Source organism: Macrotis lagotis, chromosome 7 (assembly GCF_037893015.1).
Source record: "Macrotis lagotis isolate mMagLag1 chromosome 7, bilby.v1.9.chrom.fasta, whole genome shotgun sequence".
Classification (NCBI taxonomy): domain Eukaryota; kingdom Metazoa; phylum Chordata; class Mammalia; order Peramelemorphia; family Peramelidae; genus Macrotis; species Macrotis lagotis.
The window spans coordinates 36,799,831-36,825,857 of NC_133664.1; the positions used below are offsets into that span (position 1 = coordinate 36,799,831).

Genomic DNA, 26,027 nt, shown 5'->3' on the forward strand with positions numbered 1-26,027 from the left:
GCTTAGGAAATGGCTCAAAGCTCTTCACTGACCGCTAATTCTCGGACACTGAAAGACCGGATGGTGGGCAGAGAGTGGGGAGTGGAGGGCTCGGCACGATCCCCCAGACATTGGCATTGTATTCACAGAGGGGCCTCAAGCACCCGGCTAGTACACAATGGGAGGGCATCACCGCAGCATCTCTCACCTAAACCCACAGGAGAAGGGGACCCTCAACCCCTCTGGTGATTGACAGGCCCCTTCAAGTCCATCCTGGGTCCGGAGGAGTCTCGATTGTCCCCCAAGAGGGTGCTCACCCTGTAGGCCCAAGGCGCTAGACACGTCGCTTCTGTCAGCTCCGGAGCCGCCCATTTCCTTCCGTCCCCAGAGTGGGACCCCCTCCTGGACCCCCAAACCCACCTTGGTGTAAGCCCGACACGCGCCCCCGTGTACCTGAAGCCCAGCATCTGCTCCCGTCTCGCCGCCCCCCGCCGGCTGCACCCCGACACCCGGCCCGGCCCGGGGTTCTGCCGGTGGAACCCCCGCGGGCTGCTCGCGGCCTGGGCCCCCCGGGCCCCCCGGGCCCCCCGGGCGCCGCGGGGCAGCAGGGCCGGGGCCGCCCTCGGGCGCCCGGGCCGGGCCGAGCGGTGCCGGGGCCCCGGGGGCCGGGCCGGGCCGGGCCGGGGGAACCTTTGTTCCGCGGGGCCGCGCTCGCGCCCCGGGGCCGGAAAGGCGGGTGGCACGCGGGCGCCGGCTAAAGGCCGAGGCGGCGCGGCGGGGGGGCCGCAGTGCGCGGGCAGCGGGCAGCGGGCAGCGGGCAGCGGGCAGCGGGCAGGGCCGGGCCGGGCCAGCGCGGACGAGGCGGGCCGGGGCAGCGCGGCGCGGCGCCGCTAGGGGGCAGCGCGGCGCGGCGCCGGCCAGGGCGGGGGCCTCGGATCCTCGGCGGGCGCTCGCGGGGCAGCGGGGGCCGGCGGACCGGACCGGACCGGACCGGACCGGCGGGCTTTAAGCGCGGCCCACAGCGCCCCGCCGGGCCTTTAATCGTCGCGGGCGGAGGCGCCGCGCCGGGCCGGGACCATGGTGAGCGGGCGGCGGGGCCTCGGCCGGGCGAGGCGTCGGGGCCTGCGGCGCGCGGGAGGCCTGGGCGGCTGACTGGGCCGCGGGCCGGGGGCCGGGGGCCGGGGGGTGGGGGGTGGGGGGTGGGGGGGCCGGGGGCCGCGGGGCGGGGGGGCCGGGGGCCCGCGGGGGGCCGGGGGCCGGGGGACACGGGGCCGGGGGCCGGGGGGCCGCGGGGGCTCGGGGACCGGGGGGGGCTCGGGGACTCGGGGGGGCTCACGGGGCGCCGCCGCCCCGACTCGTGAGGGAAAGGGGGGGCCAGGCCCCGTGTGCGGCCCGGGTTGGGGCGCCCCCCAGAGCCCCCTCCGCGAGCGAGGGGAGGCCCCATTGCGCCCGCAAACCGGGAGCCTCGAGACTGAGTATCGGGGGGCGGCGCGGCCCCCCTGGGCTCGGGGTCTTATGACCTAATAATTGCCCCCCCAGAGGGCCGCGCCCCTCCCCCACTGTGTTTGGCGGGGGGAGGGGCGGCGTTGGTGACGCGGGGGGGCTCCGAGGCCGTTTTCCCCAAAGCCCCCCCCCCGCGGCTCCGAGGCTCGTCCTCGTGGGCCTCGCGCCCGCGCCCGCGCCCGCTCCCGCCTTTCACCGAGCCCCGCCCCGGCACATGACCCGGGCGGGCGCGCGGCCGCGGCCCGAAGCGCCGCCGGCGTGCGCGCTCCCGCGTCGGGCCGCGCGCCGCCTGCCGCCGGGCCGCTCCGCTCGGCTCTGCGAGCTCGAGGCGCCCCCTGCTGACCGAGGCGGAGCCCCCGGCGGCCGCGCCCCCCGCACGGAGCGGGGCTCCCCTGCTTTTAGATCCAATAAAAAAATAAGGAACCTCGACATCTTGGAAATTCCGATGCTTCGTATTCTACTCGTTCTGCACTAGAGAGTTTCTTGTCATAATACAGATTGTTGGGGAAATGTCTGTGCCCGCTTGTTCTTGGGTAGCGGGGGGGGGGGGGGGCGGTGCCCGACACGGGTGGACGCCTGGCACTTGAGATGAATGCCACCTTTATGGAGACGCAAGCCGATAGAAGTCACTTATCCCACGGACGCTGCTGTGGTCCTTGAATCACTGGACTTGAAGCTCCTTTGTAGTACTGCAAACACGGTTTTTTACTCTATAAGGAGCATTGTTTTATTTATTTACTGATTGATTTTTAGGTTTTTGCAAAGCAGACGGGGTTAAGTGACTTGCCCAAGGCCACACAGCAAGGAATTATTTTAAAAAATACATTTGGGGGCGGCTAGGTGGCATAGTGGATAAAGCACCAGCCCTGGAGTCAGGAGTACCTGGGTTCAAATCTGTTCTCAGACACTTAATAATGACCTAGCTGTGTGACCTTGGGCAAGTCACTTAACCCCATTTGCCTTGCAAAAAAAAAAAAACCTAAAAAAATACATTTGAAAAAATTAAATTCCTTGACTAAATTTTAGTTATCCATATGGTATAAGGAGAAGGACATTTTGTGTATGCACTGGCTTGGTTTCTTTTCAGTGTATCATTTTTCTTTTGCCCCTTTGTTAGGTAGAGTTAAAGTTTCTTATGCCCATTAACATCATTAAAGATGCTAAGGATGAAAAAAGGAAAGATCGTCCATAGAACTGATTTTCAGCTTTTTTAGGAAGAAATGTTATACAAAGAGTTGACCTATCACAAGAGGGAAGAGGATCATAAGCTCCCTCTGTATAGTACAAGCCAGGCAGGGCCTGTATGAGGTAATAATGATTCTGCCACCCAGTACCAAAACAAAGCTAGCACATAAAGGGAAGAGTTATATTTTCAAGTGCCATGGTAATTTTGGTAAATAGAAAGGAGAGGCTTTTATGTCCTGATGGCTGGTTTCCTTTAGCCACAGCTTGATTTCTTTTAGGACTTGGCATGTCTATTTTATGACCTTATTGAAACAAAAATCTTATTAACTGAAATAGAATAGAAAGTCTTTTTAAGCAATAATCTCACTTGGCATTCCACATAATTTTTTTTTTCAAAAATTCATCTTTCTGATATTTTTTACCAGTTCTCAAAGTTTTCATATTTAAAAAAATTATCTTTTACATATGTATATATATATATATATGGGATGGCAGTGAGCAACAGCAGCCTGAAAAAATATCTTAGTCCCACTGTGGATCACTTTTACGTTATTTATTAAAATTCATATTTGCCTGTGGAATGATTCCTTTTAGTACTTCAGTATAAAACTAGTTGTTTTTTTAACCGATAGTCTTGTGATTAGAAATGGAAGCTATTTACATTAAAACATTTGGTTTTTTTAATGTAAGTTAAAATTTTACTTTACTTTGAATAATTTTTTTCTTTTGTAGTTGATCATAACATGTGCTCTTTCTTTTTTTTCAAATTATAGTCTGCCGCAAATCCAGAGACCCCAAACTCAACCATCTCAAGAGAAGCCAGCACCCAATCATCATCAGGCACAGCCAGCCAAGGATATGTTTTACCTGAAGGCAAAATCATGCCAAACACTGTCTTTGTTGGTGGAATTGATGTTAGGGTATGGTATTCAAAATTCTTAGTAGTTAATGAGATTTGAAACTGGTGGGGTTGATTCCTTGTATAAACTTCATATAAACCTGGATTTGGTTCTCTGTTTGACTAATGGAATCAGAAAACCTTTGAGACATAATTTTATGCATGTTGGGTGGATGAGAAAAGGGTTTGTTTTTTTTAATTCATAGAATTGGGAATTTGGGGTACAGAATTTTTATTTTTGAAGCTAAATTCTTTTTCATAGATGGATGAAACAGAAATTAGAAGCTTCTTTGCTAGATATGGTTCAGTGAAAGAAGTGAAGATAATCACTGATCGAACTGGTGTGTCCAAAGGGTAAGTAAGATGTGTTTCATATTGATTTACTGAAAGTCGACAGACATTACTGAAATTGCTAGAGAAGCAAATCTTTAAGATTTGTACCCTTACAGCTGTGTCAGTTGGGTAAGTAAGACATGTTTAATTTTTGTTCAGACAAAGTAATCTGGATGTTTAGTGAAATTAGAGAAACAAAGCTTAAAACTGGTACCTTTATATCTGTATCAATGCAATGGAACTGCTACATGATTCATTGCTTTGTTACTTTTTAAAGAATATGTTTCAATGCAAAGACCTGAACCCTGTCAATGTTGTACCTGAAGTAGCTTAGTATCTTCATATCTCACCATTAATGCCTAAAACTCCAAACTTAAATCTTTTATTTTCCCTTTAATTAATGATTTGTTATGTATTCCTCCCGTGTGCCACTATAGTGCATTAAATTCTACAATAACCCTTTATGTGGCTTTAGGACAAAACATAGTTGACATTCGAGGAAAACAAACCAAAAAAATTTTGAAATACTTTGTGACTTGATACAGGTATGTTGCAAGGACCCTTTCCATTTCTACTTTAAAAGGTTTTCCACTAGCCTGTGTTTTGTTGGGAAAATACTATGTGAATAGATTTATAATAATTAGTCTTTACCTTTCCAAACTCTTAAGTAAACTAGGCTCTCTCCTTTTTATATAACTTGCCTCATATTTTATGATTTGAATTTCCATTCCTCCAAGGCTTTGTCACATGTTTCTTTCACTTAAAAAGCTTTTAATGGTACCAGTTGAAGATGTCTACCTCAAAAGGAAGTTGGTATTAAAAATGTTCCTTTTGAAATGATAAAATCCTTTCATAATTTTTCAGATTTGAACTTCTCAATTCTGTAACTGGGTGACCACAAATTAATGAAAGGTTGTTTGAACAAAAACTTAATATCACAAATTATTTCAAATAGTAATGCAGACTTTGGGAAGAAATGCTTAATTGGCACTTCAATTAGAAAATTATTGGATTAGATTTCTTTTTTCATTTGGTTTGTATAAAATCTTAATAACCTGCCCATGGACAGATTTTGGCCTATCCCTTTTCCAAATTGATGTCAATATATTAACCACCATATTTTGGGGCCTGATCATTCAGTTTCAAATTTACCTAATCGTGTGGTTAGTTGAACACATTTTTCTGTCTTACAGTAAAGATTATTACAAAATATTTTTTTCCAAATGACAGTCATTCAAGCTGTTCATTGCTTTTACCTTATAGTTTTTTATAGGTAAACTGTTCAGATTTATAAACTATCAAACCAAAATAGTTAATATGTTTTAAAACATCCTTTTTTTTCCTCTTCTTAGTATTCATAGTATTTGTGGTGCCATTTGAAGGGAATTTTCCAAACAAATACTACTTGGACTTCTTTCAATGAGTTACATGATTAGTCAGGTTCTGATAATAGTTTTAAGGAATCTATTTCTCATCTTGACATACCTTAACTCATTCTTAGCTTCTTACAGATTAAGTGACACAGACTTCTTTTGACTTCAGACCTGAGTCAGAAGTAAAGGAGGGCTTCGCACAACATCTCTTGCCTCTTCTACTTTATCCCTTTACAAAGTGCCTTTATGTCAAAGATTTTTGAGGAGAAATCATTGTAACTAGAGTTACCTGAGATTGAATGAGTAAAGAACAGAGTCTAAATTACATCAATCTAAGCTGATAACCCATTTTTTTCCTCTGAAAATTGGGAAAATCCCCAATTCTGTTGTGCTTTACTTGTACTATGTGAATGACAGTGGCCAAGTCACTTAACTCCTCTGAGCCTTGGTATAATGAGGGTCTAGGACTGATCAATCAACCAACTTCCAGGCCTGATTGTACTTTCTTTCAAACCTTTGTTTCTTCATCTTACCCATAAAGACGGTCATGAAAGACTTTTCCAAAGTCCAGGTATAGTAATTTGTATCCTTCTAGCAAGATCAAGGGGTTCTTAATCTGGGTTCTTTTAACTTGAAAAAAATTTTTAACTGTTGCAGTTTCCTTAATTTGTTTCCTTTGTAATCCTGAATATTTTATTTTAATACATTTGAAAACTTTCCAAGAAGGAGTCCTTATACTTTACCAGACTACCTGGGGGTGGGGTGGGGGGCAGGGCAGGGGGCATCCCATGATGCATAAGTGGTTAAAGAACTCCCGGACATAAACTCTTAAAATATAGACTTTGTAAACAAATAACTTCTCAGCCAGCACTGTGCTAAGTAGAAAAATCATTTCACCAAATGAAGGAAACTAATAAAATTTTTGCTGTATTGTTTTTTTTTATAAATGTATTTTAGCAGTTTATTTTCATTAAACTGACTAGTTAAGGAATTGATATGTGGCTTCATATACTAGAACTTTATATGCACTTTAGAGCAGAATTTTGAGATAAATTCATCTTATACTCTTTCCAACTTGTTTTATTTTATCAAACCTTATTAGAAAGCATTTTGACCTAAAAATGTCTTAGAACATTCGAGTGAAGCATAGTTATAGTTAGTTTGTTAGGAAGTTTCAGGGCTTGTTGACAAGTTTTTAAAAATTAACTTAAAAATGTGCTACCCTCAATCTATATATTTATGCACTCCTGGTTTCAAACTAATAGCGATTGTGGAATGGGTGGGCTGGGTGAAGAGTGGTGTCATAGGAGGAAAGGTAAGTAGAAGTTGGGGTTTAAGTAGAATAAGACTTCAAATAGAGATTTAATTTAGCATTTTTGAAAAAAAAGAACTTCCTTAATAGACTGGGCATTGATAATTAATCCAAGGAGTTTCTACTATTCTGGGGAGGTAGACATAAAACATACAGATAAGTAAATAAATAGAAAAGTTATACAAAGTTATGGTGGGACATGAACCTGAGAGAATGGTCTCTTTTAGGAAGTAGCCCTTGAACCTAGACTTGGAGGGAGCTTGAAATTTAAATTTAAGTTTACAGTCAGTCCACAGATATTTCCTAGGCACTTAAATTGTATTAATTATGGGCTGTGGAAAATAGAGAAATAAGTGGAATAGGAAAACCATCCTCAATAGGTACCTTCTAATCTGATAGGATTTTATCAAACCTGAGGGAGAAAGTTCCTGAAATTATAATTGTTTGATAATGATAACATATCCTATTAATCATCTTTAATCTGCCTTTCTAGCTATGGATTTGTTTCGTTTTATAATGATGTGGATGTACAGAAAATAGTGGAAGTAAGTAATCTTTTTGGGGGGGGGGGCTTTTGGTGTTAATGGTGTTTTGATTCCTTTGACCTCTTATTATCATAAAGTCTTCCCTGTACTGAGCTGAACTCTGCTTCTCTGTGGCAATTACCCAATGGACTTCTGGGGTCACATGATGTCTTTATTATTCTGACATAAAGAGCCTATTAAACAGAGAGATAGTTTCTTCCCGACCTATAGTTTTGAAACTTTAAGCCTTTTACTAATTGGTCAAAATTCCTAAACAGTTCTCTGTAGTTGATTCCCCAGTTTCAGAAAGGGGTTAGCTCCAGAGTTAAAAGAGTTGTTATTAGGAGATGTGTTCTGTTTGAGGGAAAAAAGAATGAATAAAATAAGAGCACCTCTTATAGTAGAGTTTAGTTTAGCTGATCCTTTTTCAAGAATCAGTTCAAGAAACATTAGTTAATGTTGAGGCAAGTAGTTTACCCAACTTCTACAGTAAAATCTGATGGTCGTCTTTAGGGAAAACTCTTTTTCCCCCCCAGTCACAGATAAATTTCCATGGTAAAAAGTTGAAACTGGGACCAGCAATCAGGAAACAAAATTTATGTGAGTACATATAAAGAAGGGTTTGGGGTTATGAGTTGTGACAGCAATAATTTTGTCAAATGGTTAATATTTTGCACTTTTTTTTTCCTCTTAAAGGTGCCTATCACGTGCAGCCACGTCCTTTGGTTTTTAACCCTCCTCCAGCACCACAGTTTCATAGTGTCTGGAGTAATCCAAACACAGAGACATATATGCAGCCTCCAGCTATGATGAACCCCATCACTCAGTATGTTCAGGTAAAAGTTATCTAAGCTCTTAATTTTTCACTTTCTTCATGTATTACTGTAATCCAAACTCATGGAATCAATCTGGGAACCTTAGGGATCATTGAGTCTAACTTGCTACCTAATTTAATAATATCGTCTGTATTATCCCTAATAAAAGTTTATCTGGCTTTTGCTTAAGCACTTCCAATGATTGAGGAACTCACAACCCACAAAAGATCTACCTATTCCATTTTTAGAGACCCCCTAATTGTTACAAAGTCTTTCCCTTTACCAAACTGACATCTGCTTCCCTGTGGCAATTATCCAATGGATTTCTGAGGTCACATATTTTCTTTTACTATTTTGACATAACTGCAGATTAAATGTTTTAAAACAATGATTGTGTCTCCCTGTGGTCTTGTCTACAAATGAAATATTTCCAGGTCCTTTGTATATGGCTTTCCTTTAGAATATCCATATTTGTCAGTGTAGTTCCCAGAATTTAACCCTACTTTATAGAGTCTGGCTAGTCAGATGATAGTGATATTGCTTCTCTTTATCAGAATATGGCCCTTATAGTAATAAAGCCTAAAAAAAAGACAACACACCTGTTTATTCTGAGTTTTTCAGTTTGTAAAATCATTTTCAAGTTTTATTATTGCCAAGCCAGAAATTGCTACTATTCCATATTCCTTAGTTGAAATTTAATAGAATTGTATGTAAAGTCCTGCATTTAATATTTTAACTATCACCTTGTTTCAACCTACTTTCTAGTAACTTATTGAAGTCTTATTGAATTATTATTTCTTTTCATCTAATGTTAGCAGTTTTCTCCATGTTTGCAGCATTTACTAACTTGGTGTGTCTTTTATATCTTCAATCAAGTGATTGATTAAAAATATTAAAAGGCATCGGATTTGTCACACCTCACTATCTTAGGAAATTATGGAGATACTTGTCACATATTCTACTGCAGTTAAGACATAGGTTGTGTAAGGTGGTATTTCTCTGACCAATGATGTTTGTCTCTCACCACTAAATCCTATTAAAGAAAGAAATGAGGTTAATTTGACTCAGTTGGTTTTTTAGAAGATCCATAATCCTTTCTAAGTATTCACAGGTATCAATTTAGTAGCACTAATAGTTCATTCTAGAATTTAATTGGGAATTAAATTTAGGCAGCTTTTTGGTATTTTTAAAATTGGAATAAAACTTTTGTTACTTGAGAGGTTTTTACTTTTTTTTGTTATATTTTCAAAGATTATTTCTAGTGATCACTTCTACAAGTTCTTTCTCTACTTTGAATGACTATTTCATCTGGGTCCCAAAACTTAGAGACATTTAAAAAGTAGCTAGAGCCCTTCCCTTATCTTGACCTTGAGTTGCCCTCTCTCTAATGTCGGCCCAAAGCTTGTCAGCCTGAAAACCCTTCTCCTAGCTGAAGAAGATAGAAGCAGAATTAGGGTTTAGCAGATCTTTTGTTCTCTGTCAAAGACAAAGGATGGTGGGGGAGTCCTCATTTTGGACTGATTTGTCAGGCATGCCCCTTGTCATAATCAAGAAGCATTCATTTAAGACCCTGTTATATCAAGGAATCTTCACAAAGTATTATTCTGACAACTCCACAGGATTTTGGGTTCATGAAGGCATGGTTGATGAAAAATGAGTTCTGGCAAGTTCTGTTGGTGCTAGAACAGATTTGAATCATACTCTTAGCAACAAACTGTCGGATTTCCAAGGCCTAGCCTAGAAAAATCTAGCAAGAATTCTCTTTTTTCAGTAGTTCCCTACCTGATGACAAAGCCTTAAGACCTTTAGCCATGGCACAGTATAGCCTTCTGCAGTGATAATGACAGTAGTGGTGTAAAGGGGTCTAGTGGAAGCTAAGAACCATACCGATTTTAGATTGTCTACACTACTATATTCTTGCTGTTTATCTTCTAAGGGAGTGACTATTATCTCGTGGAAGAGTGGATATTTAGTAAAATAATTGAATCTTAATCAAATGTGACATTTTCCATATTAATGATTAGGCAAAATGAAGTTGCCCCCTCAGGCAAAGGTCCTCCTAGGCTTTCTTTGGAAAGGGAAAAATAAAGGAGTTGTCCAAATTGGCTTCACTATGTGTCCAAAGAGTAAGGAATAAAAAGAACATTCCAAGAGATGCTCAAGATAAGCATTTGCATAAAAGACCATCATGCAAATAATTTCAGATTATATGCCAACTGTTGCAGAGATTGAAGAAGTACAAATTCCACAGTCACTTTGAATAAGGACCCTTTCAATTAAATCAATGACTTTAAAAGCTCAGTGATGTCAGTTCAAAGATGGTCAAAAAATATATACTGGAAAATCCGGTTTAGAAATAAGAAATGGGGGGGAAGGGTTTTTTTTAAAGCTCTTGTCTCCAATCAATCCTGATTGATTATTATGAGAATAAAGATGAGGCATTGGACAGATATGAGATGACTGGTTACCAATGTGGCAAGCATTTCCTAATCTCTATATTGTCAAGCTGCTGACTTATTAGACAACTTCAACATCCACATTAAAGGAAGAATGAAGAGATAGTTTTTGTATCCAAATAAAAGAGTTTGATCCAGTTAGGTTGAAAGAAGCTTCTTATGTTAGAAAATGAGGAATAGATGAAAGGACAGACACTGACAGACTATTAATGCTAAGGATATTTAATCTCAGTAGAACAATGACTTCCTGTAGCAAACACTTGAAAACCTCTGCTTACCAAGTAGAGAGCTGAAAGTAAAAGAAAGCACACTTTCAGAGTAAATCTAGTTTGCTAGATTTTACATGAGGGAGAGGATGGGTGGAAGATTATGCCCAATAGTAAAGTTGCAGGGGAGGCAAAAACAAATTTGTGGGAAGCTTGTAGAGAAACACAATAGGGAAAACAAGAAACAGAAAAAATGGAAAAGATCTGTAAAGAACACTTCTTGTCAATTTGCTGTAGCCACCACATTTAGACTTCAATCCTAGCACTGATTGTTTGTTGCTTTAAGAAGTAGAGATTTTGAGATCATTGAAGCATCTTAAAAGGGAAAATTAACAAAGATTTGGGGGAAATGGAGAGAGAGAAATCTCTCAGACCTTATTTTTTTGAAAAGTGAGCAGGAGAATAGTTATCAACTCAAATACAAACTTTGAACTCGCTGCAAAGTTTTTAATGAGAAAAATCTAGGCACACTGAGAACATCTTGATGAAAGTGTAAGAAAGAAGGGGCGGCTAGGTGGCGCAGTAGATAGAGCACTTGCCCTGGAGTCAGGAGTACCTGAGTTCAAATCCGGCTTCAGACACTTATTAATTACCTAGCTGTGTGGCCTTGGGCAAGTCACTTAACCCCATTTCCTTGCAAAAAAACTAAAGTGTAAAAAAGGAATGAGCATCTTTTAATAAATTATATTACATAGCAATCTTAAAATTTTAAAGTCAGATTTGATTGAATGGTGCAGAGAATGAAAGATATCACCATGCATGTTTATAGACTAGAGAAAGATTTTATTTGGGAGAGCGGAACACTGCTTTTTCTACAAAAGGGCAACTCCAGTCCATAGAACAATTTCTCAAAGCTTTTAACAGCAATCATGATTTTGTTTACCTGTCTGTTAACATCAGGTGAAGTATAAAACAAGGAGACATATAGTTGCTTTTTATACTGCTTGAGTCAGTGTCATGAAGAATGTCCTGTATAGAATCCAGATAGAAGAGGGATTCCCTAGAGATGTGGCTGTGGATGTTCCTTTTTGTTTTTATGTTGTCCATTTAAAGGCCTAGACAGTTAACCTTGAATGAGATCTATAACTATTTCAGTTTAGTCTAACTAGTCATTCCGAAAAAACCAAGTAGATGAGTACAACTATACTCTTTTGATGATGAGATATTTCACTTGATACTAATTTTTCCCCAAATAGTTTGTCCTTTTAAAAAGGGAAGTCTGCCAAAGACAGAAAGATGGAATGTGATGCCTTATTAGTTGAAATTTGAAGAATTTTTTTTTCTGTACTATGAGATACATATGAATACCCATGACGTTGGTCCATTAGTACCTAGACCTTGGACAGATAATTCAGATGGATTAGTGAAATAAGCCCAGAATTGAGCAGAAGGAGCAACTTGTGGAAAATTATACTGTACAGTGTTTCTCGTGACATCTTTCTCTGAAACAAAAGGTTTGTCTTTTTTCAGTAGTGTAATTCTTAATGGCTGTGAGGCAGTAATTATGTAGTGTTTGAAGAATTTAAGTTGCTGGTCAGCCAGGGACAAGGGAGAGAGACTTGATGTGGGGTTGAAAATTTTGCAAGAATTGGATGAGAAAAGTGCAGTAAAGAGATATCATCTGAGAGATATAGAATGAGCATGATACTAAATTGAAATCTGTCCTAGTTTTGCTTCCCCACTACTCTAAAAGGACTTAAGGATGTCATCGTGTATCTGATATTCTTCTGTTTCTGCTATTGGAAATCAGCCACTTCACTCAAAAGTTTATTTTTTTCTTCCCTGAAAAATGGATAACATTTGATGATGAAAACATTCATCAGAAAACATTTTCCCTCTATTCAGGATCAGGTTTACTGAGTTACATTGTTTGCATATTTGTATATGCAATTTATTTGAGTTTACCTAGATTTCCTAAATGTAGAAGTTTCTGTAATTTAGAAATGTGCTTCTTAGAAAAAAAATTTTTTTATTGTACCTTGTCATGGGAAAAATACTAATTACATTTCATTTTCAGGCATATCCTCCTTACCCCAACTCACCAGTCCAGCTCATCACTGGATATCAGCTACCTATATATAACTATCAGGTAACTTTTTTTTAAAAAGTACAACTATATTCTTTTGATGATGAGATATTTCACTCGATACTAATTTTTCCCCAAATAGTTTGTCCTTTTAACAAGGGAAGTATGCCAAAGACAGAAATATGGAATGTGATGCCTTATTAGTTGAAATTTGAAGAATTTTTTTAATATTCTGAAGTTTAGTTGCCTTCATCAAATTTCTATATACATTAGAAAATATGTTAAGTTCTCCTCTGATGTGTAAAAAGAGTTCTATTCACTGCTTTCACAAAAACTTTTCTCACCTGTACTTGGTTAAGTAATCCAGCACAGCATACTTGAAATGTATGATTTTTTTTCATGAGGAGAGGTCGAAATAAAAATGTTTACATTAATTCCTATGTAGCACTGAAGTTCCATTTAGATCAGCAAGCTCTGATTTTAGATTAATTTCTCCGAGTAATTGTCAGATAGTGGCCTCCTCTAGAGAGAGAGAAATTCAGAAATATTTGCAAAGTCAGTGTTTGTTTTGCTTTAAGGTACCTCCACAATGGCCTGCTGGGGAACAAAGGAGTTATGTCATACCTCCGGTAAGGGGAATTAACAAATATAAACTTCCTAATCTTCCTTAGTGTTTTATAGAACATTGTTTATTGGTTGTTCTATCATCAGGTATAACCTTAGAACATTAATTTCATGGTAACTAGATTTGTAAGCCACTTTATGGTAGGAATTAAGTCATCAGTTTCTCTTGTATTCCCAGAAAGCATCTAGTGTCTTTTGCATACAGTCATTGTTTAGAATTACTTGTTTAAGTATAGTCTAAACAGAGTGTTCAAAATTAAGGGGGTTTTTTTGTCTCTGCTTATTTTTTGAAAAGAAAAATAATAGGAAAATTTGAATTTAAAGGCACAAGGAAAGTATGTGTTGTTATGATAGATTTTGCATTTGGAGAAATTACAATTTAGAAGCATCAGATACTAGTTGCCATGTGTTTTTACAAATCATTATCTCTGGAATACAGATACAATATGGCATAGTGAATAGAGAGTTGGCTTTGAAGTCAGAAAGAACCAAGCATTGCCTCTGCCCTATATACCTTGATCTATCATTGCCCCCAAGACAACTCTAAGAATGTAAATTGTAGAAAAAGCGTTGGTGTATGTTGTCTCTATATGAGTGAAATCGCACGTGTGCACATACATATGTATTATTTAGATTATGTGTATGATAAATAACATTGACTTCAGGTCCTAATCATTTAGTTAATTAGATAGAAATTTAGATGAATTTTTCAAATACTATGATCTTTAGACTGGCTTTCTGAACTGGAATATTTCTTTTTTCCTCTATAAGATTATTTTACTTGTTTTACAGTGAATTTTGAAAGGAATAAAATGGTTTGGAATTAGGTCAGATTATGAAATTGACATTCTAAATTATAGCATCAACACATACTTTGAAGAAGATATTTAAAATCTCTTTTAGCACCTCTTGACTCTTTTTATATTTTAAATGTAGGCTTATACAGCTGTGAATTATCACTGCAGTGAAGTGGACCCAGGAGCTGAAGTCCTGCAGACAGAGTGCTCCGTCCATGAGGTCACACAGTCTTCTGGGAATGGCCAACAAAAGGCAAGGGCGTGATTTCAGTCTGGACAGTAGTCATCTCTGCTTACATTCTGATAGTCATCAAAACCCAAAGATAGTTCTGTGTGAAATTGCTAAAACTTGACCCAAATTTCTGGCCATAGAGATGATGCTCATTGGCATGTGAGAGTTTGGAACCCTTAAGTTTTCAGTATGAACATGTAAGCCACTACTTCTTGTATCCTTTTTTTGATCCTTAAATTATCTTCCTTTTATCTGTAGTGAAAAAAGGCAGTTTGGGTTAATAGATGGAACATCTGATCTTGGAATCAGTAAGACCTGGGTTCAGGTTCTGCCTTTGGCAGTTAACTCAATTTGTTACCACAGATATATCAAGTCTCCCAGTAACTCTTTTAAGGATGACAAATTACATACAATTGGCTCCAGACTTGGGAATTCTTAAACTTAATTAAATGACAAGTCTGGAACACCACCTCTCTCCCTCCTCCTTCCCTCTTTCCTACAATCTGTAGGGAAATAAACATTTCTTAAGCACATAATCATTTGTCAGAAAAAAATAAGTTGTGGCTTCAGAAAGTTTGCTTTGAGGGTCATGATTAATTTATGTTCTTCCTTGACTAGTATTTAGTATTTATCATTCAAGGTGCTAATTACCATTTTATAAGAGAATTTGTGTCCTTTTGTAGAGTATATAAAGTTGATTTGATTTCATGATTACAATTTTGTTTTTAATGTTTTTGGAACTCTTGAGAGTAAAAGTATTGATCTCTTTAACATAGGACTTTTTTGGAAACATTGGGGTTGATCTTGCCTGTTAAGGAAAAGTCATGGGCAAAAACTTTTTAACAATAGAAATTAGTGACAGTTGATAGGACTTCATGACTGTCAGAATAGAATGGAAGGAATAGTGCTTCTTTCAATTAAACTTCAAGAAGATGGTCTTTTTAGAATTGTATAAAATAATTATATGTAGCCTTTAGGTATTATGCTTCTAACAAGCTCTGTGTTTCAGAAATCGGTGGACCGAAGCATACAGACAGTGGTATCCTGTTTGTTTAATCCAGAGACAAGACTGAGAAATGCTCTTGTCACCCAAGATGACTACTTCAAGGTATGGGGTGAAAAGTTTGTAAAAAATAACCATTTAGTTTAAAGTTTTAAAATAATCCTTCCATACTCATATTTTGGCTACTGGGGCCACTTGATCAAACTGTAGGCACTCACTTGTAAAGAAATAAATCAGAGAGAGAGTTAGGCCCAGCAGTATGCTATTTAAAACTTTGAATACCTTGTTTTTCAAGGTTTTATTGGATTTTATTGGAAAGCCTTTTTGGAAGAAGTGAGCTGAAAGAGATTGTTAGCTGTAGAAGTGAAGAATATGGTATCTAGGAATGGATTAGTCGGGGACAAAAAGCCAAATAGTTCTTTTGCAATAAGGTGAAATGAGGTGATTAGAGGAAAAAAAAAAATAGAAGCCGATTCAAAAGTCATGGAAGTTGGCAATTTGAGGTCCAGGCCTCTCTTAACTCATTCTGTGAGACTGGACAAATCACTTAGCTGTTCTGTTAAAACTCCCAGACCTTCTCTTTTCAGGGAATTTATGCACGTGACAACTAATAATGAGGCACTTAGGAAAGTAGTGGTGCAAACATTGTAAAAAAAAAATTGGGGTGGGGGAAGGTGTGTCATAAGACAGTGGAAAGAAAATGTTTGTCTTCCCCCACTCCATGCATGGACAAGGGACCAGGCATGATAGATGATCCCTGTGTCTAATAGAGCCTGCATTCCCTCCTGGGAGATAGTCACATTCCAGTGATGGGCTCATACTTTCAATCCCAAAAAGGTCCTGCAATCCTAAAGAAGAATGAGAGCAGCAAGCCCTGACAAGAGCTAAACTTGGATAATCATCCTGGGGAGTAAGACTATTACTTAATAAAAGCTAGGGTTGACATGGTATAGAGACCCTACCATATACTAGCTGTATAGAATTGTTGGCAGGTGATTTCACCTCTACTGCAGTTTTCTCATCTGTGAAAATGGCATTGCCTCATGGGGCTGGGAAGGAAGTACCAGGTAATTGTGGGCTTACTTGGATAGTTTTCTAGCAATAGCTCTTTTTTTTGTTGGCAGCTTCCCTATCTGAAGGTATATAAGGTGACTTCCATGGGGGTGGGGCAGGGATGGAAGTGAATAAGTAGTTCTTCTGCACCTCTTGAAAAATCAAAAGGGGAGGGGAAGAGCTTTTCAAGTAAAGTTCTCCTTTAGGATTATGCCTTCCTGGTGCTGAGGCTTTTGCTTCAGTGTGATGGAAGTTTGTCCTTGAGGAAAGACATTTCTAGGAGAGAACCTTACTGACATACTATAACTTGGGTTGGTGCTTTGTTTGCCAGCTTCTTATGAGTGTCATTCACATTTATTTATAGAGCATTTTAAGGTTTACAAAGTTAGCACCATCGTTACAGGAAAAGAGACATAGTTGAGTCAGTTTTATTAAATGGCAAAAATACTGTATTTACTAGTGGTCTCTGCCTCTCCTTAGGACCTTGCATCCTGTCATCACTAGAAATTAGGGCAAATGTAAGGAGTCTCGAGGTAGGATACATGTAGCTTCTTTCTACCCATGGAAGGAACACATTTTTAAAATTATTTAAAAGCTCTCTGGATCCATTTTAGGGAAGGAAAAAAAACCAAGCTTTTTAGAACTTAGTAAAACTTGTCTGTTTATATAAAGGAATTTTAAGAAGGAATGTGAAGGAAGATTTCTACCATTGTTCTTTAGTTTGGTTTTTGGGGGAGGGTGATGTTTGTTTTTACTAATTAAAAATGGATGTTTTGACCAATGGAAATAGATAATTATATTGATATTAGTAAAAATTTTGACTGGGGGGCCAGCTAGGTGGCTTAGTGGATAAAGCACCGGCCTTGGAACCTGGGTTCAAATCCTGTCTCAGACACTTAATAATTACCTAGCTGTGTGGCCTTGGGCAAGCCACTTAACCTCATTTGCCTTGCAAAAACCAAAAAAAAAAAAAAATTGACTACCTAACAATTAAAATTATACTTATTTTCTATTTTGATGTGTAATTTTTTTTTTGCTTTTAACTGAATAGTTAAATCAGATTGGCCACATTCTTAGCATTGAAAGCTATTTAGGAATTATTTTACTATATTTTCTAAGAGGATCATTTTTTGAAAGAAAAATGAACATTATATAGTTTCTTGTGACCCAAATTATGTATGTTATATTATGTTTTTATAAATAATATTTCTGTTAATATACTCAAATGTACAAAGTACTTTATAATCTTGTTCTTTTTTTTTAGGTTATATCAATAATAGGAATTATTCACTGAAGTAAATGGAATATGTATATTTCTTCCAGGACAAAAGAGTACATCACTTTAGAAGAAGTAGGGCTGTGCTTAAATCCGTTTGAATCCTCTCTGCTGAAGCTTCCAGTGTTGTGGACAGTAGTTACTGTTTTTGAGTATTACGAAGATACAGAGAGTTCCTGTTTTCCACTATTATGGAAAGTTAATTCTGAATTTTTTGACAACTTATTGCAAGACTTTCTGTGCAAGTTGTGTTAATTTTCTTAGTATGTTGTGTTTATTTTTCATTGAAACTATTCTACTTTGGATATTCACTTAGTAATTGGTTCTGTATTGAGTTCACAGTTGAAAGGGAAAAGCAGTTAAAGTGGACAGGTATAACTTTAGGGTTTACATGTTAGTGCTTCAACTGGAACTGAAATGTTTTTGAGACTTTAAAGGCAAATGTTGGTTTTCAAAATTTTGCTTTATAGAAACTCAGTGTTTTGAAAAGGTCAGAATTTTGACAGTTTGACTGTTCTTAGCATTTAATCTCCAACAAATATTTCTTCAGCAGTACGATATTTACAATACAAATGTTTGTGTTTTATTATTTAATTCTAGAAATTTACCACAGAAGCAGACTTTTTAAAACTGCATTTTTAATCAGTGGAACCAAATATATAAAGTTGTAGCTTAATTGAAGACTTCCAATTCTAAACCCAGTATTAATATGGCAGATTCTCTACAGACAATCCAATCATTGGGTGTTATGTTTATTCAATTTTGCTTACAAAGTACTTGGGAGTCCAACAATAGATAATTGATTGGGATGGCAATTAGGGTAATTCAAATTCTGGATGTAATTTTAAAAACTGATACTAACCAAACCTTACTAGATACATAAGCTTCTCAGTGGGTTACTTTTCTTTTTCTTTACTTTTTTCCTTTTCCTTTTTATTTTGTGTTTTTTTTTACTGCTAAAACTTCAATAGCTATATCTAAATTGTGCAAAATATTGGCATTAAAAAGGATGCTGAAGCTTTTTTTTATGTCACTTAAAGGTTAATCAGAGTATCTGAAAGGAATTGCTTTTATAAAAAAAACTAATTTTAGTTATTTGTCATGGAACAAATAAATTTTATTTTTGTTTGTTAACCTATTTGCATTTTCTATTTTTTTTTAAAGTAAAATAGGCCCAAGAGGTTCAAAGTAGAAAATATTTGTACTGGAAAACCTCAGTTCAGAGGTAGATCAGTGAGTCTGCTGCAGGACTGCAATCAATGGTTAAAAATCCATATCTAGCATTTGGGTTAATCCGATGTTCCTCTGTCCGACCTAAATGAACTCCATGTGTTCTAATAGAGGATAAGAAGGCAAGAGTGTTTCAATCAAAACCACACTTTCTTCTCCAAATGTAATAAAAATCTGGATACATTTCATCCCAGGACCAAGAGTCAAAGAACAGCAGTCAGCTCCCAATAAGCCTTGTAAAGGTAGCAGTGAGGTAACAGGCGAACATAGTAGAAGGTTGTGTTTTCATATTCTGACTTTCCTTAGCCATGAGTTTGGAATAAGAGCCTTCATGATGAGGGACTTCTGATTTTCCTCTTATCTGAATATACCTGCCACTGGCCTTAACTAAATTCTTCCATACAAGTTTGAGTTTTGATAACTTCTCATCCTAAGTTAGGAAGGATGGGGAAACATTGCCATCTAAAGAAACCAGATGCCACTATTTATTCTTACTTCTCCCCAGGATTTGAAATTGTTTTTTACCTTCACATTTTGCTATTCCTTTGTTAACTCTGTGTACCATTCTAGGAAAAAGACTCCCAGTCATTCCAAGTTGTACATGAGTTCTAAAGAATTATTGTCCCAACATATCCTCAAGGTCAAATATGTGAGAAGAGGAGGGAAGGGAGACCATGTCTTTTTTTGGGGGGGGTGGTCTTCTAAAGAAAGAATGTATAGAAAAGATTGACTTAGGAATATAAAAGATTCTTAACTCCTATAAATAGGGATAATGGTTTTAAACAGAAAATTGCTCTCAAAGTATGGTACTGGCATTTAATTAGCATTAAAATACCCAAAAGAAATTAAGAAACCAGTTTCCAAAGCACTGACAACTTATTACAAGCACTTTATTGTATATGACTAATAATGGAATCAGCTAGAGGGCCATATTTCTTTGACATTTTTAGGCATATGGGTATTCAGTTTAATGCTCCAGTAAAGGGCACTTTAAGTGAGATAAATCTTTTTTCATTTGATTTTCATTATAAGGTATCTTTTCATGGAAAAGAAATATTAATTGAGCCAAAACTTTATACCCCAGGGAGGATTTACTATAGTAACTTGTGCTATGGTGAGCTTTAAGGTTTATCAGTAGCACTGTCTATTAGAAGAAATGAGAGTGTAGGAAGGGAATAAATTTATAAGGGAGCTTCTGGTGGTGGTAGTTAAGCCTCACAGTACTTTTCTTGATTCTGAGCTGCCTTCAGACCATTGGATTAAGTTTTTTGCTGGCTATCTCCCGGCTCCTTCCTTGTGCCACACTATTCTAGCTGTTACAGGTGTGTGTGGTTTTGATTTTTGGCTTTTTAAAATAGATCCTAGATTCTTCCAGGGCAACCTCACTTGGTTAAACTGTTATCCATATGGTGTAAAGAAACTGCAAAAACCGGCTTAAATTAACAAATGAAAACTGCTAGCAGGTAACAAAGTTGCTCGCAGGGTTAGTTTCTGTTGCACTTCCCTCAAATGTTACTCTTACTGCATTTTGCATCAACTGTATCCATGAAGACTTCTCTGTCTGTAGTTTGAAATCCAGCAAGATCTGAGCTGTCAGGTTAGCTGAGGCTCTTCTCAAGGCCTGGCCTGCCACTAACTGATCCCCAGGGTAAGTTTGTGAACTTGAATTGCAGTCTTTTCCAGGGCCACATAATTACATGTAGTAAAACCTATAATAACAGGCTTAAAAATCATCACAAAAGGAAGCAGATGATAAAACTGATGTTTCTTTGTCCACATAAAGTATGTTAGGGGGACTAGGTTTGATGTCCTGAACTGTCTTCTTGGATGCTTTACCTGTCCCAAGGATAATGAGAGCCAGGGGTGGGGGGGAAATTAAAAAATCCTGGTTAATGCTTCCCAAGTCATTGAAACAGGAGCTCATGTCTAGGGTAGTTTGGGATTTTTAGCATTTTTGAGGCTTTTCCCAACACTCAGAAAACTGATAATGTGGATGGTGTTATTCCAAAAGAGAACTAGAGCCAACTGGAACCTTAGATCTGGGCATGTAAAGTGTATCCTGGTCTTAACTCCTGTTTGGGTTCTGGGCATCTTAGCAGGTTACTCTTCACTGAACTCTAGGCAAGCTGACCTCCACCCATAACCTCTGCAAGGTTCCTAGAATAAGTTGGCTCCTCATAGCCACTCCTGGAATCCTCAGGGCTTTCAAAGCCCAGCTCAGGCAGTGTCCTTATGGGAGCCCTTTCTTAATTACCTTTGGGCTCTCTCCAGATTGTCAGCAATATCATTCATTTGGAGCTGGAGGGAACCCTGAGGCAAATCTAGTAAATAATGGGGAGCGTTTGAACACAGGGTCTCCAAATCCAGAGACTTGGCTCTTTCCACTGTGCCATTTTGTGATCTCTTCAGATGTCACCATAAATAAATGTTAAGCTTCATGAAGGCAGGAATTCTCATTTTGTCTTTATATCCCCAGTTCCCAACACAGTCTTGACCTTAGTATGCGCTTAATGAATAACCTGTTGAAGTGGTTTGAAATATTGGATTAACTAGAACACTCAATAATAACAAGAATAATAAGAGTTTACTATATTTGAAGTCCCAGAGTTAGTCCTGCTTTGGTGTTAGCTTATTTCCAGTTCCTTCCAAAAGTGTTAATATAGTATTGTAATTCATTTGAAATTTTAAATTTATACAATACCTTTGGAAGGAAGGGAAAGTGGTGAAAAATGAAAAAAATATACATTGGCATGGCTAGATGGCGCCGTGGTTAGAGCATGAGCCTTGGAGTCAGGAGTACCTGAGTCCAAATCTGGCCTCAGACACTTAATAATGACCTAGCTGTGTGGCCTTGGGCAAGTCACTTAACCCCATTGCCTTGCAAAAACCTAAAAAAAGGAAGTCTATACATCATTATACACACACTAATTTTGTTACAAAATAGCCTTTTTGTTAAAAAAAAATAGCCTTCTCTAGTGGTTAACTATTGAATTTTAATTCACACCTCCACCTCCTATGAGCATAAACATTTAGAAGTGATTGGTTTTTTGAGAAATAAGCATTCCACAGCACTTTCCTGGGTTGGGTTTCAGAATTCGTCCTTTTAGCTTTCCTTAAAAGAAATTGTCTTCATAACAGGCTTAATAGCTTTGGCTGCATTCAGTTTCCATAAGATATGTGTACAATTTGGAGTTGTCGAAATGGGACAGAGTTTTACAATAGATGGCAAATGGAAGTGAGGGTGGGACTCTTAAAAGAGAAACACTGCACTGCCTCCCATTGACCAGGTCTTCAAAATAGGTCCAGCTGTTGAGTATGAGCATTTGGAATTCCTGAGACAGTCCTTCAGACCCTGGATTGCTTCAGTTGTACATTTTTTGAAAACGGGTCCAGTCCTTACTGACATTGTGTAATATCTTTCTTTGTAACTGGTTCTTGGTGCTATTTCTCACCACCCATCAAAGACTTGGAGTTTTCCATCTGTAGGTTATGGAGCTAATTGTAGAAGACAATAAAAAGAAGAAGTTAAAACATTAAACCTGCATTTTGAATGCTCAAGCAAAATATCCAATCTGCATAGCAAACAGATGATAGGAATTTCTGCATTGCATTCAGATTTAACATCTGTCTATTACGACTATAGCTGTGGGCCAATCCCAGGAAAAATGGAAAAAAGTCTCCTGGTGTTAAAACTTGGAGCTCTACCAGTATTCAGTTGATCTCTATGGGAACTATATTTTACATTTTTAACTGGTATGGAATGTAAAGTTCTCTAGTTAGATTTGTAGATCATTTTCCTAAGGCATCCTGATATTCCATATGGAGGATGTACTTGCATTAAAATTGGCATGAGAGGAATATGGCCAATTTTGCCTTGTATAAAATTCCCAGGGAACCAGTTCTCTGGGTCTTTAAGAATAGAACAAATGCCCCTCTGCCTGAAATGCTTAGGTTATCAATGCTCTATAACCTAGAAATAGTGGCAACATTTTAACTATCCCAAAAAGTTAGGGTTTTTGTCCTCTCTAATCAGTTGTATTTTTCTTAAGTAGCTCCAATTGATATCAGTGCTTTTAAGTTTATGTATTTGCATACATTATCTGATTTGGTTGGCACATGAGTTCTGAGATGAGGTAGGTACAATTGGCCCTATTTTATAGAAGAAAAATTCAGGACAAGTCACCAGCCCAGGATCATACATCTGGTAAGTGGTTCAGGCTAGATGTGAATGTTTGGTCTTTCTCTCTCTATGACATAAGTTTGTGTAAATATGTTGTATTGTGTCTTGTCAAGAAAAAAAAAATGGGTAGAGACAACACATCTCTCTGTCTTGGGAGAAGTTGTTTAATTGTAGAACTTAGATTTTTGTCACACTATTCTCCGGAACCAAACTTGATACTAGATCTCAGGATGGGAGTGGATCAACAGTCTTTTTCTGAATTTCCTTTTCCTATTTGAATCAATGCTCAGAGATTTCTAGAATCTAAACTGCTCCATATTACTGAGTAAAATCTGCTTTGTACAAACTAGTCATTTTAGAGCATGTTTATAAAACTACATACATAGACTAAATCTTTGGACTCTGAAGACCATAGTCTTCTCTTGCCACTCTTGGTAAGATATGGGATAGGCAGATATAGTTATCTTCTACAGTATTAAAAACATCAAGTAGATATCATGACTTGTTCCCTTTTGTTCCAAAAAGGGAGAGACTCACATAGAGGGGATTGAGTTCTCTTCCCCAGAAGTATTCAGATCCACCTTCCTAAAGTTGTCTTGCTTAGGAGCTATCATCAATGGATTCCTCCTTTGATATGCAGAGGCCACAAGTTACTCAAAGATAAGCTATAGAAATGGTAGTGGCAAAGCTCTCATCCCCCGGGGGCATGCTTACTACTTAGGTGATTTCTAAGGGTGAATACTGCTGCTTAAAATGTTCCCAAGTAGAGAGGGGCTATCTTGACAAGCGCCTTGTGAAGAGAAGAGGGGTCATAGTCCTGACTCTGACACTGCTGGCATCAGGAAGTTCAGCAGAACTCCTAGAACGGTTTAGTACTTGGCTATCCATACCATAAGACCCATGGGAGTTAGAGCTATTAGATATTGCTTTTTCATTCAAACATTAAGCTGCCCCTTTCTTTTGCTGCAGGACCCTTTGTGGATGGTTGTGGAGGAGTCCATCCCCTTGCCACACCTCCCAAGAGGCACGAGGGAAAGAAGTCTTTTCCCCAGAACTGACTAGAGGCATGGCTGACCCAATTTAACTCCTTTGCATGTGAATTAAACATGAAAATTCTTTAACTTGTACTCTCAGAACACATTTTAGAAGTTTTCTTTCTATTGTGCAAAAGTAGATTTTTACTCTACATTTGTTCTTTCAGGAACCATATATGAACAAGATGTGGTGTTCCATATTTGAACAAGATAGTATTCATTCTCTAAATCTTAACATCTCCCCATCTTTTGCCTTTTTATAGTTTTTCCACTTTCCTTCCTGGACCCTTCTGGCTCTCTTAAGGTCTCAAATATCCAGTAGCCAGAGAAGCTTTGAAAAGTGTTTTAAGATGTAGACATTGATTTTATACAAATTTAGAATGCTGCTTGTTACTTTCTCATGCTTTTCCTATCAGTCAGGTATTTTGCTTCTCATTTTAGCTTTATTGGGACTTTTTCTTCAAGGAAAGATGCAACAGTCTGTGTGGGTCCCCATTAGCTTTCATGGGTTCTTTTCATGTATTGTAGGTGTTTGAATGAAAAAGCAATATCTAATAGCTCAAAGTCTGCTATTCTCTAAGTGAAATTTAGTTCGTTTATTTCCTAAATGCAATCACTATTCCATACATTTACCTAAATTAAGATTTACCATTTTTCTAGATTAGGTCTGAGCAAATAGTTTTCAAAAGAATTGAAAAGTCTTAACCACAAGAAAGAATGCTTCAAATCACTAACAGTAAGAGAGACAAGTCAAAACAACCCTGAGTTTTTACCTTACATATTGCAAATTGGCAAAGATAACAATCATTTTGTTAACACAGATTATCTGACCCACTTTGTCCAGAAGACCAGGTGAGTGAGATTTCACTCCTTCCTCAGTGTTCTCCAGTACCCTTGGAGAGAGAATAGAAGTTGCTAAACCCTAGCAAAACTTCCAGCCCCAACCAGTGATCCTCAAGAGGATGGTTCCCCCTTCACCTCCATTGCAACTAATCACTAATTTGTTTTCCACAGAAATATTTACTTCAAAAGACATAATTAACAAATATATAAACTTAATCACAGGAGATTTCCATCCCCCTTAGAAATCAAGCACTGGAAGAGAAAGGAGTCAGCTCAAAGGTTAAGGTCCTATAGAGTAGCAGAAAAGGTTAAGATCTGTGTAAACAGAGGGCATAGTTATTTTTAAAGTACTTTCCTCCAATCAAAGATTTAGTCATTCCTACACAATACTGCCAGATTATCTTCCTAAAGTACAATCCTGGTCATGTGCCATTGCATAAAACTCTCAGTAGGCTTCCATTCATCCATTGAATGAATCTCAAGTTTTCCAAAATCTCCCTCAAATCTGCCATTTCTGGTTTTATCTCAGCTCTACTAAACATAACCTATGTAGTATTTTGGACTACTCACCATCTTTTGAACGATGCTCATACTTTTCTTAATGCCTTTGCTCTATGCCAGGAATTCTCCGCCTTCTCTATTGTTCACCAATGAAAATCTAATTTTTAAGTTTCTGCTAAAATTCTACCTTCTTCATACTAAAAGTGACTTACTCCCTACTCTGAAGCCTTATTATCTTTAGGATGTTTTGATGCACTGATCATGGTCTAATGTCCACTCTAGTGTTGTGCATTCATGTTCACATCCTACGTGATTTTAATAAATTTTGAATGGTCCTTATGCTAGCATATTTGCATGGACAAAGACTAGCTAGCTGCATCTTCCCATTGAGGCTTTAAGGAATACCCCTAAGGGGTAATGGGATTCTTTAATAGTTGACTTAAAGTGCCATTCCATTTGCCAGTGATTAGCAGCTTAGTTTCATTTAATCAGTTAACATCAATTAGTTTTTACAAAGAAATTTTACAAAGACTGAGAAGATGTAACACAACCAGAAGTTAAAATATTTCCACCCAACAAGGGCA

The 26,027-nt window shown here is 38.7% G+C and overlaps 1 protein-coding gene across 8 annotated transcripts in view; it reads left to right on the forward strand.

Moving 5' to 3' along the window:
* Positions 1-897: 897 nt before the first annotated feature.
* DAZL (deleted in azoospermia like) overlaps positions 898-26,027 on the forward strand; it is a 41,505-nt gene continuing 16,375 nt past the window's right edge. The window contains exons 1-12 of one of the 8 annotated variants that reach the window (XM_074195746.1): positions 2,881-3,352; positions 3,441-3,587; positions 3,828-3,919; positions 7,077-7,128; positions 7,644-7,707; positions 7,804-7,943; positions 12,662-12,733; positions 13,249-13,299; positions 14,231-14,344; positions 15,333-15,431; positions 16,860-16,912; positions 17,703-17,966. In XM_074195746.1, coding sequence (XP_074051847.1) covers positions 3,314-3,352; positions 3,441-3,587; positions 3,828-3,919; positions 7,077-7,128; positions 7,644-7,707; positions 7,804-7,943; positions 12,662-12,733; positions 13,249-13,299; positions 14,231-14,344; positions 15,333-15,431; positions 16,860-16,883 — 894 coding nt within the window. In that variant the 5' untranslated portion in view covers positions 2,881-3,313 and the 3' untranslated portion in view covers positions 16,884-16,912; positions 17,703-17,966. The other 7 variants (XM_074195744.1, XM_074195745.1, XM_074195747.1 and 4 more) reach the window with 7 other exon arrangements.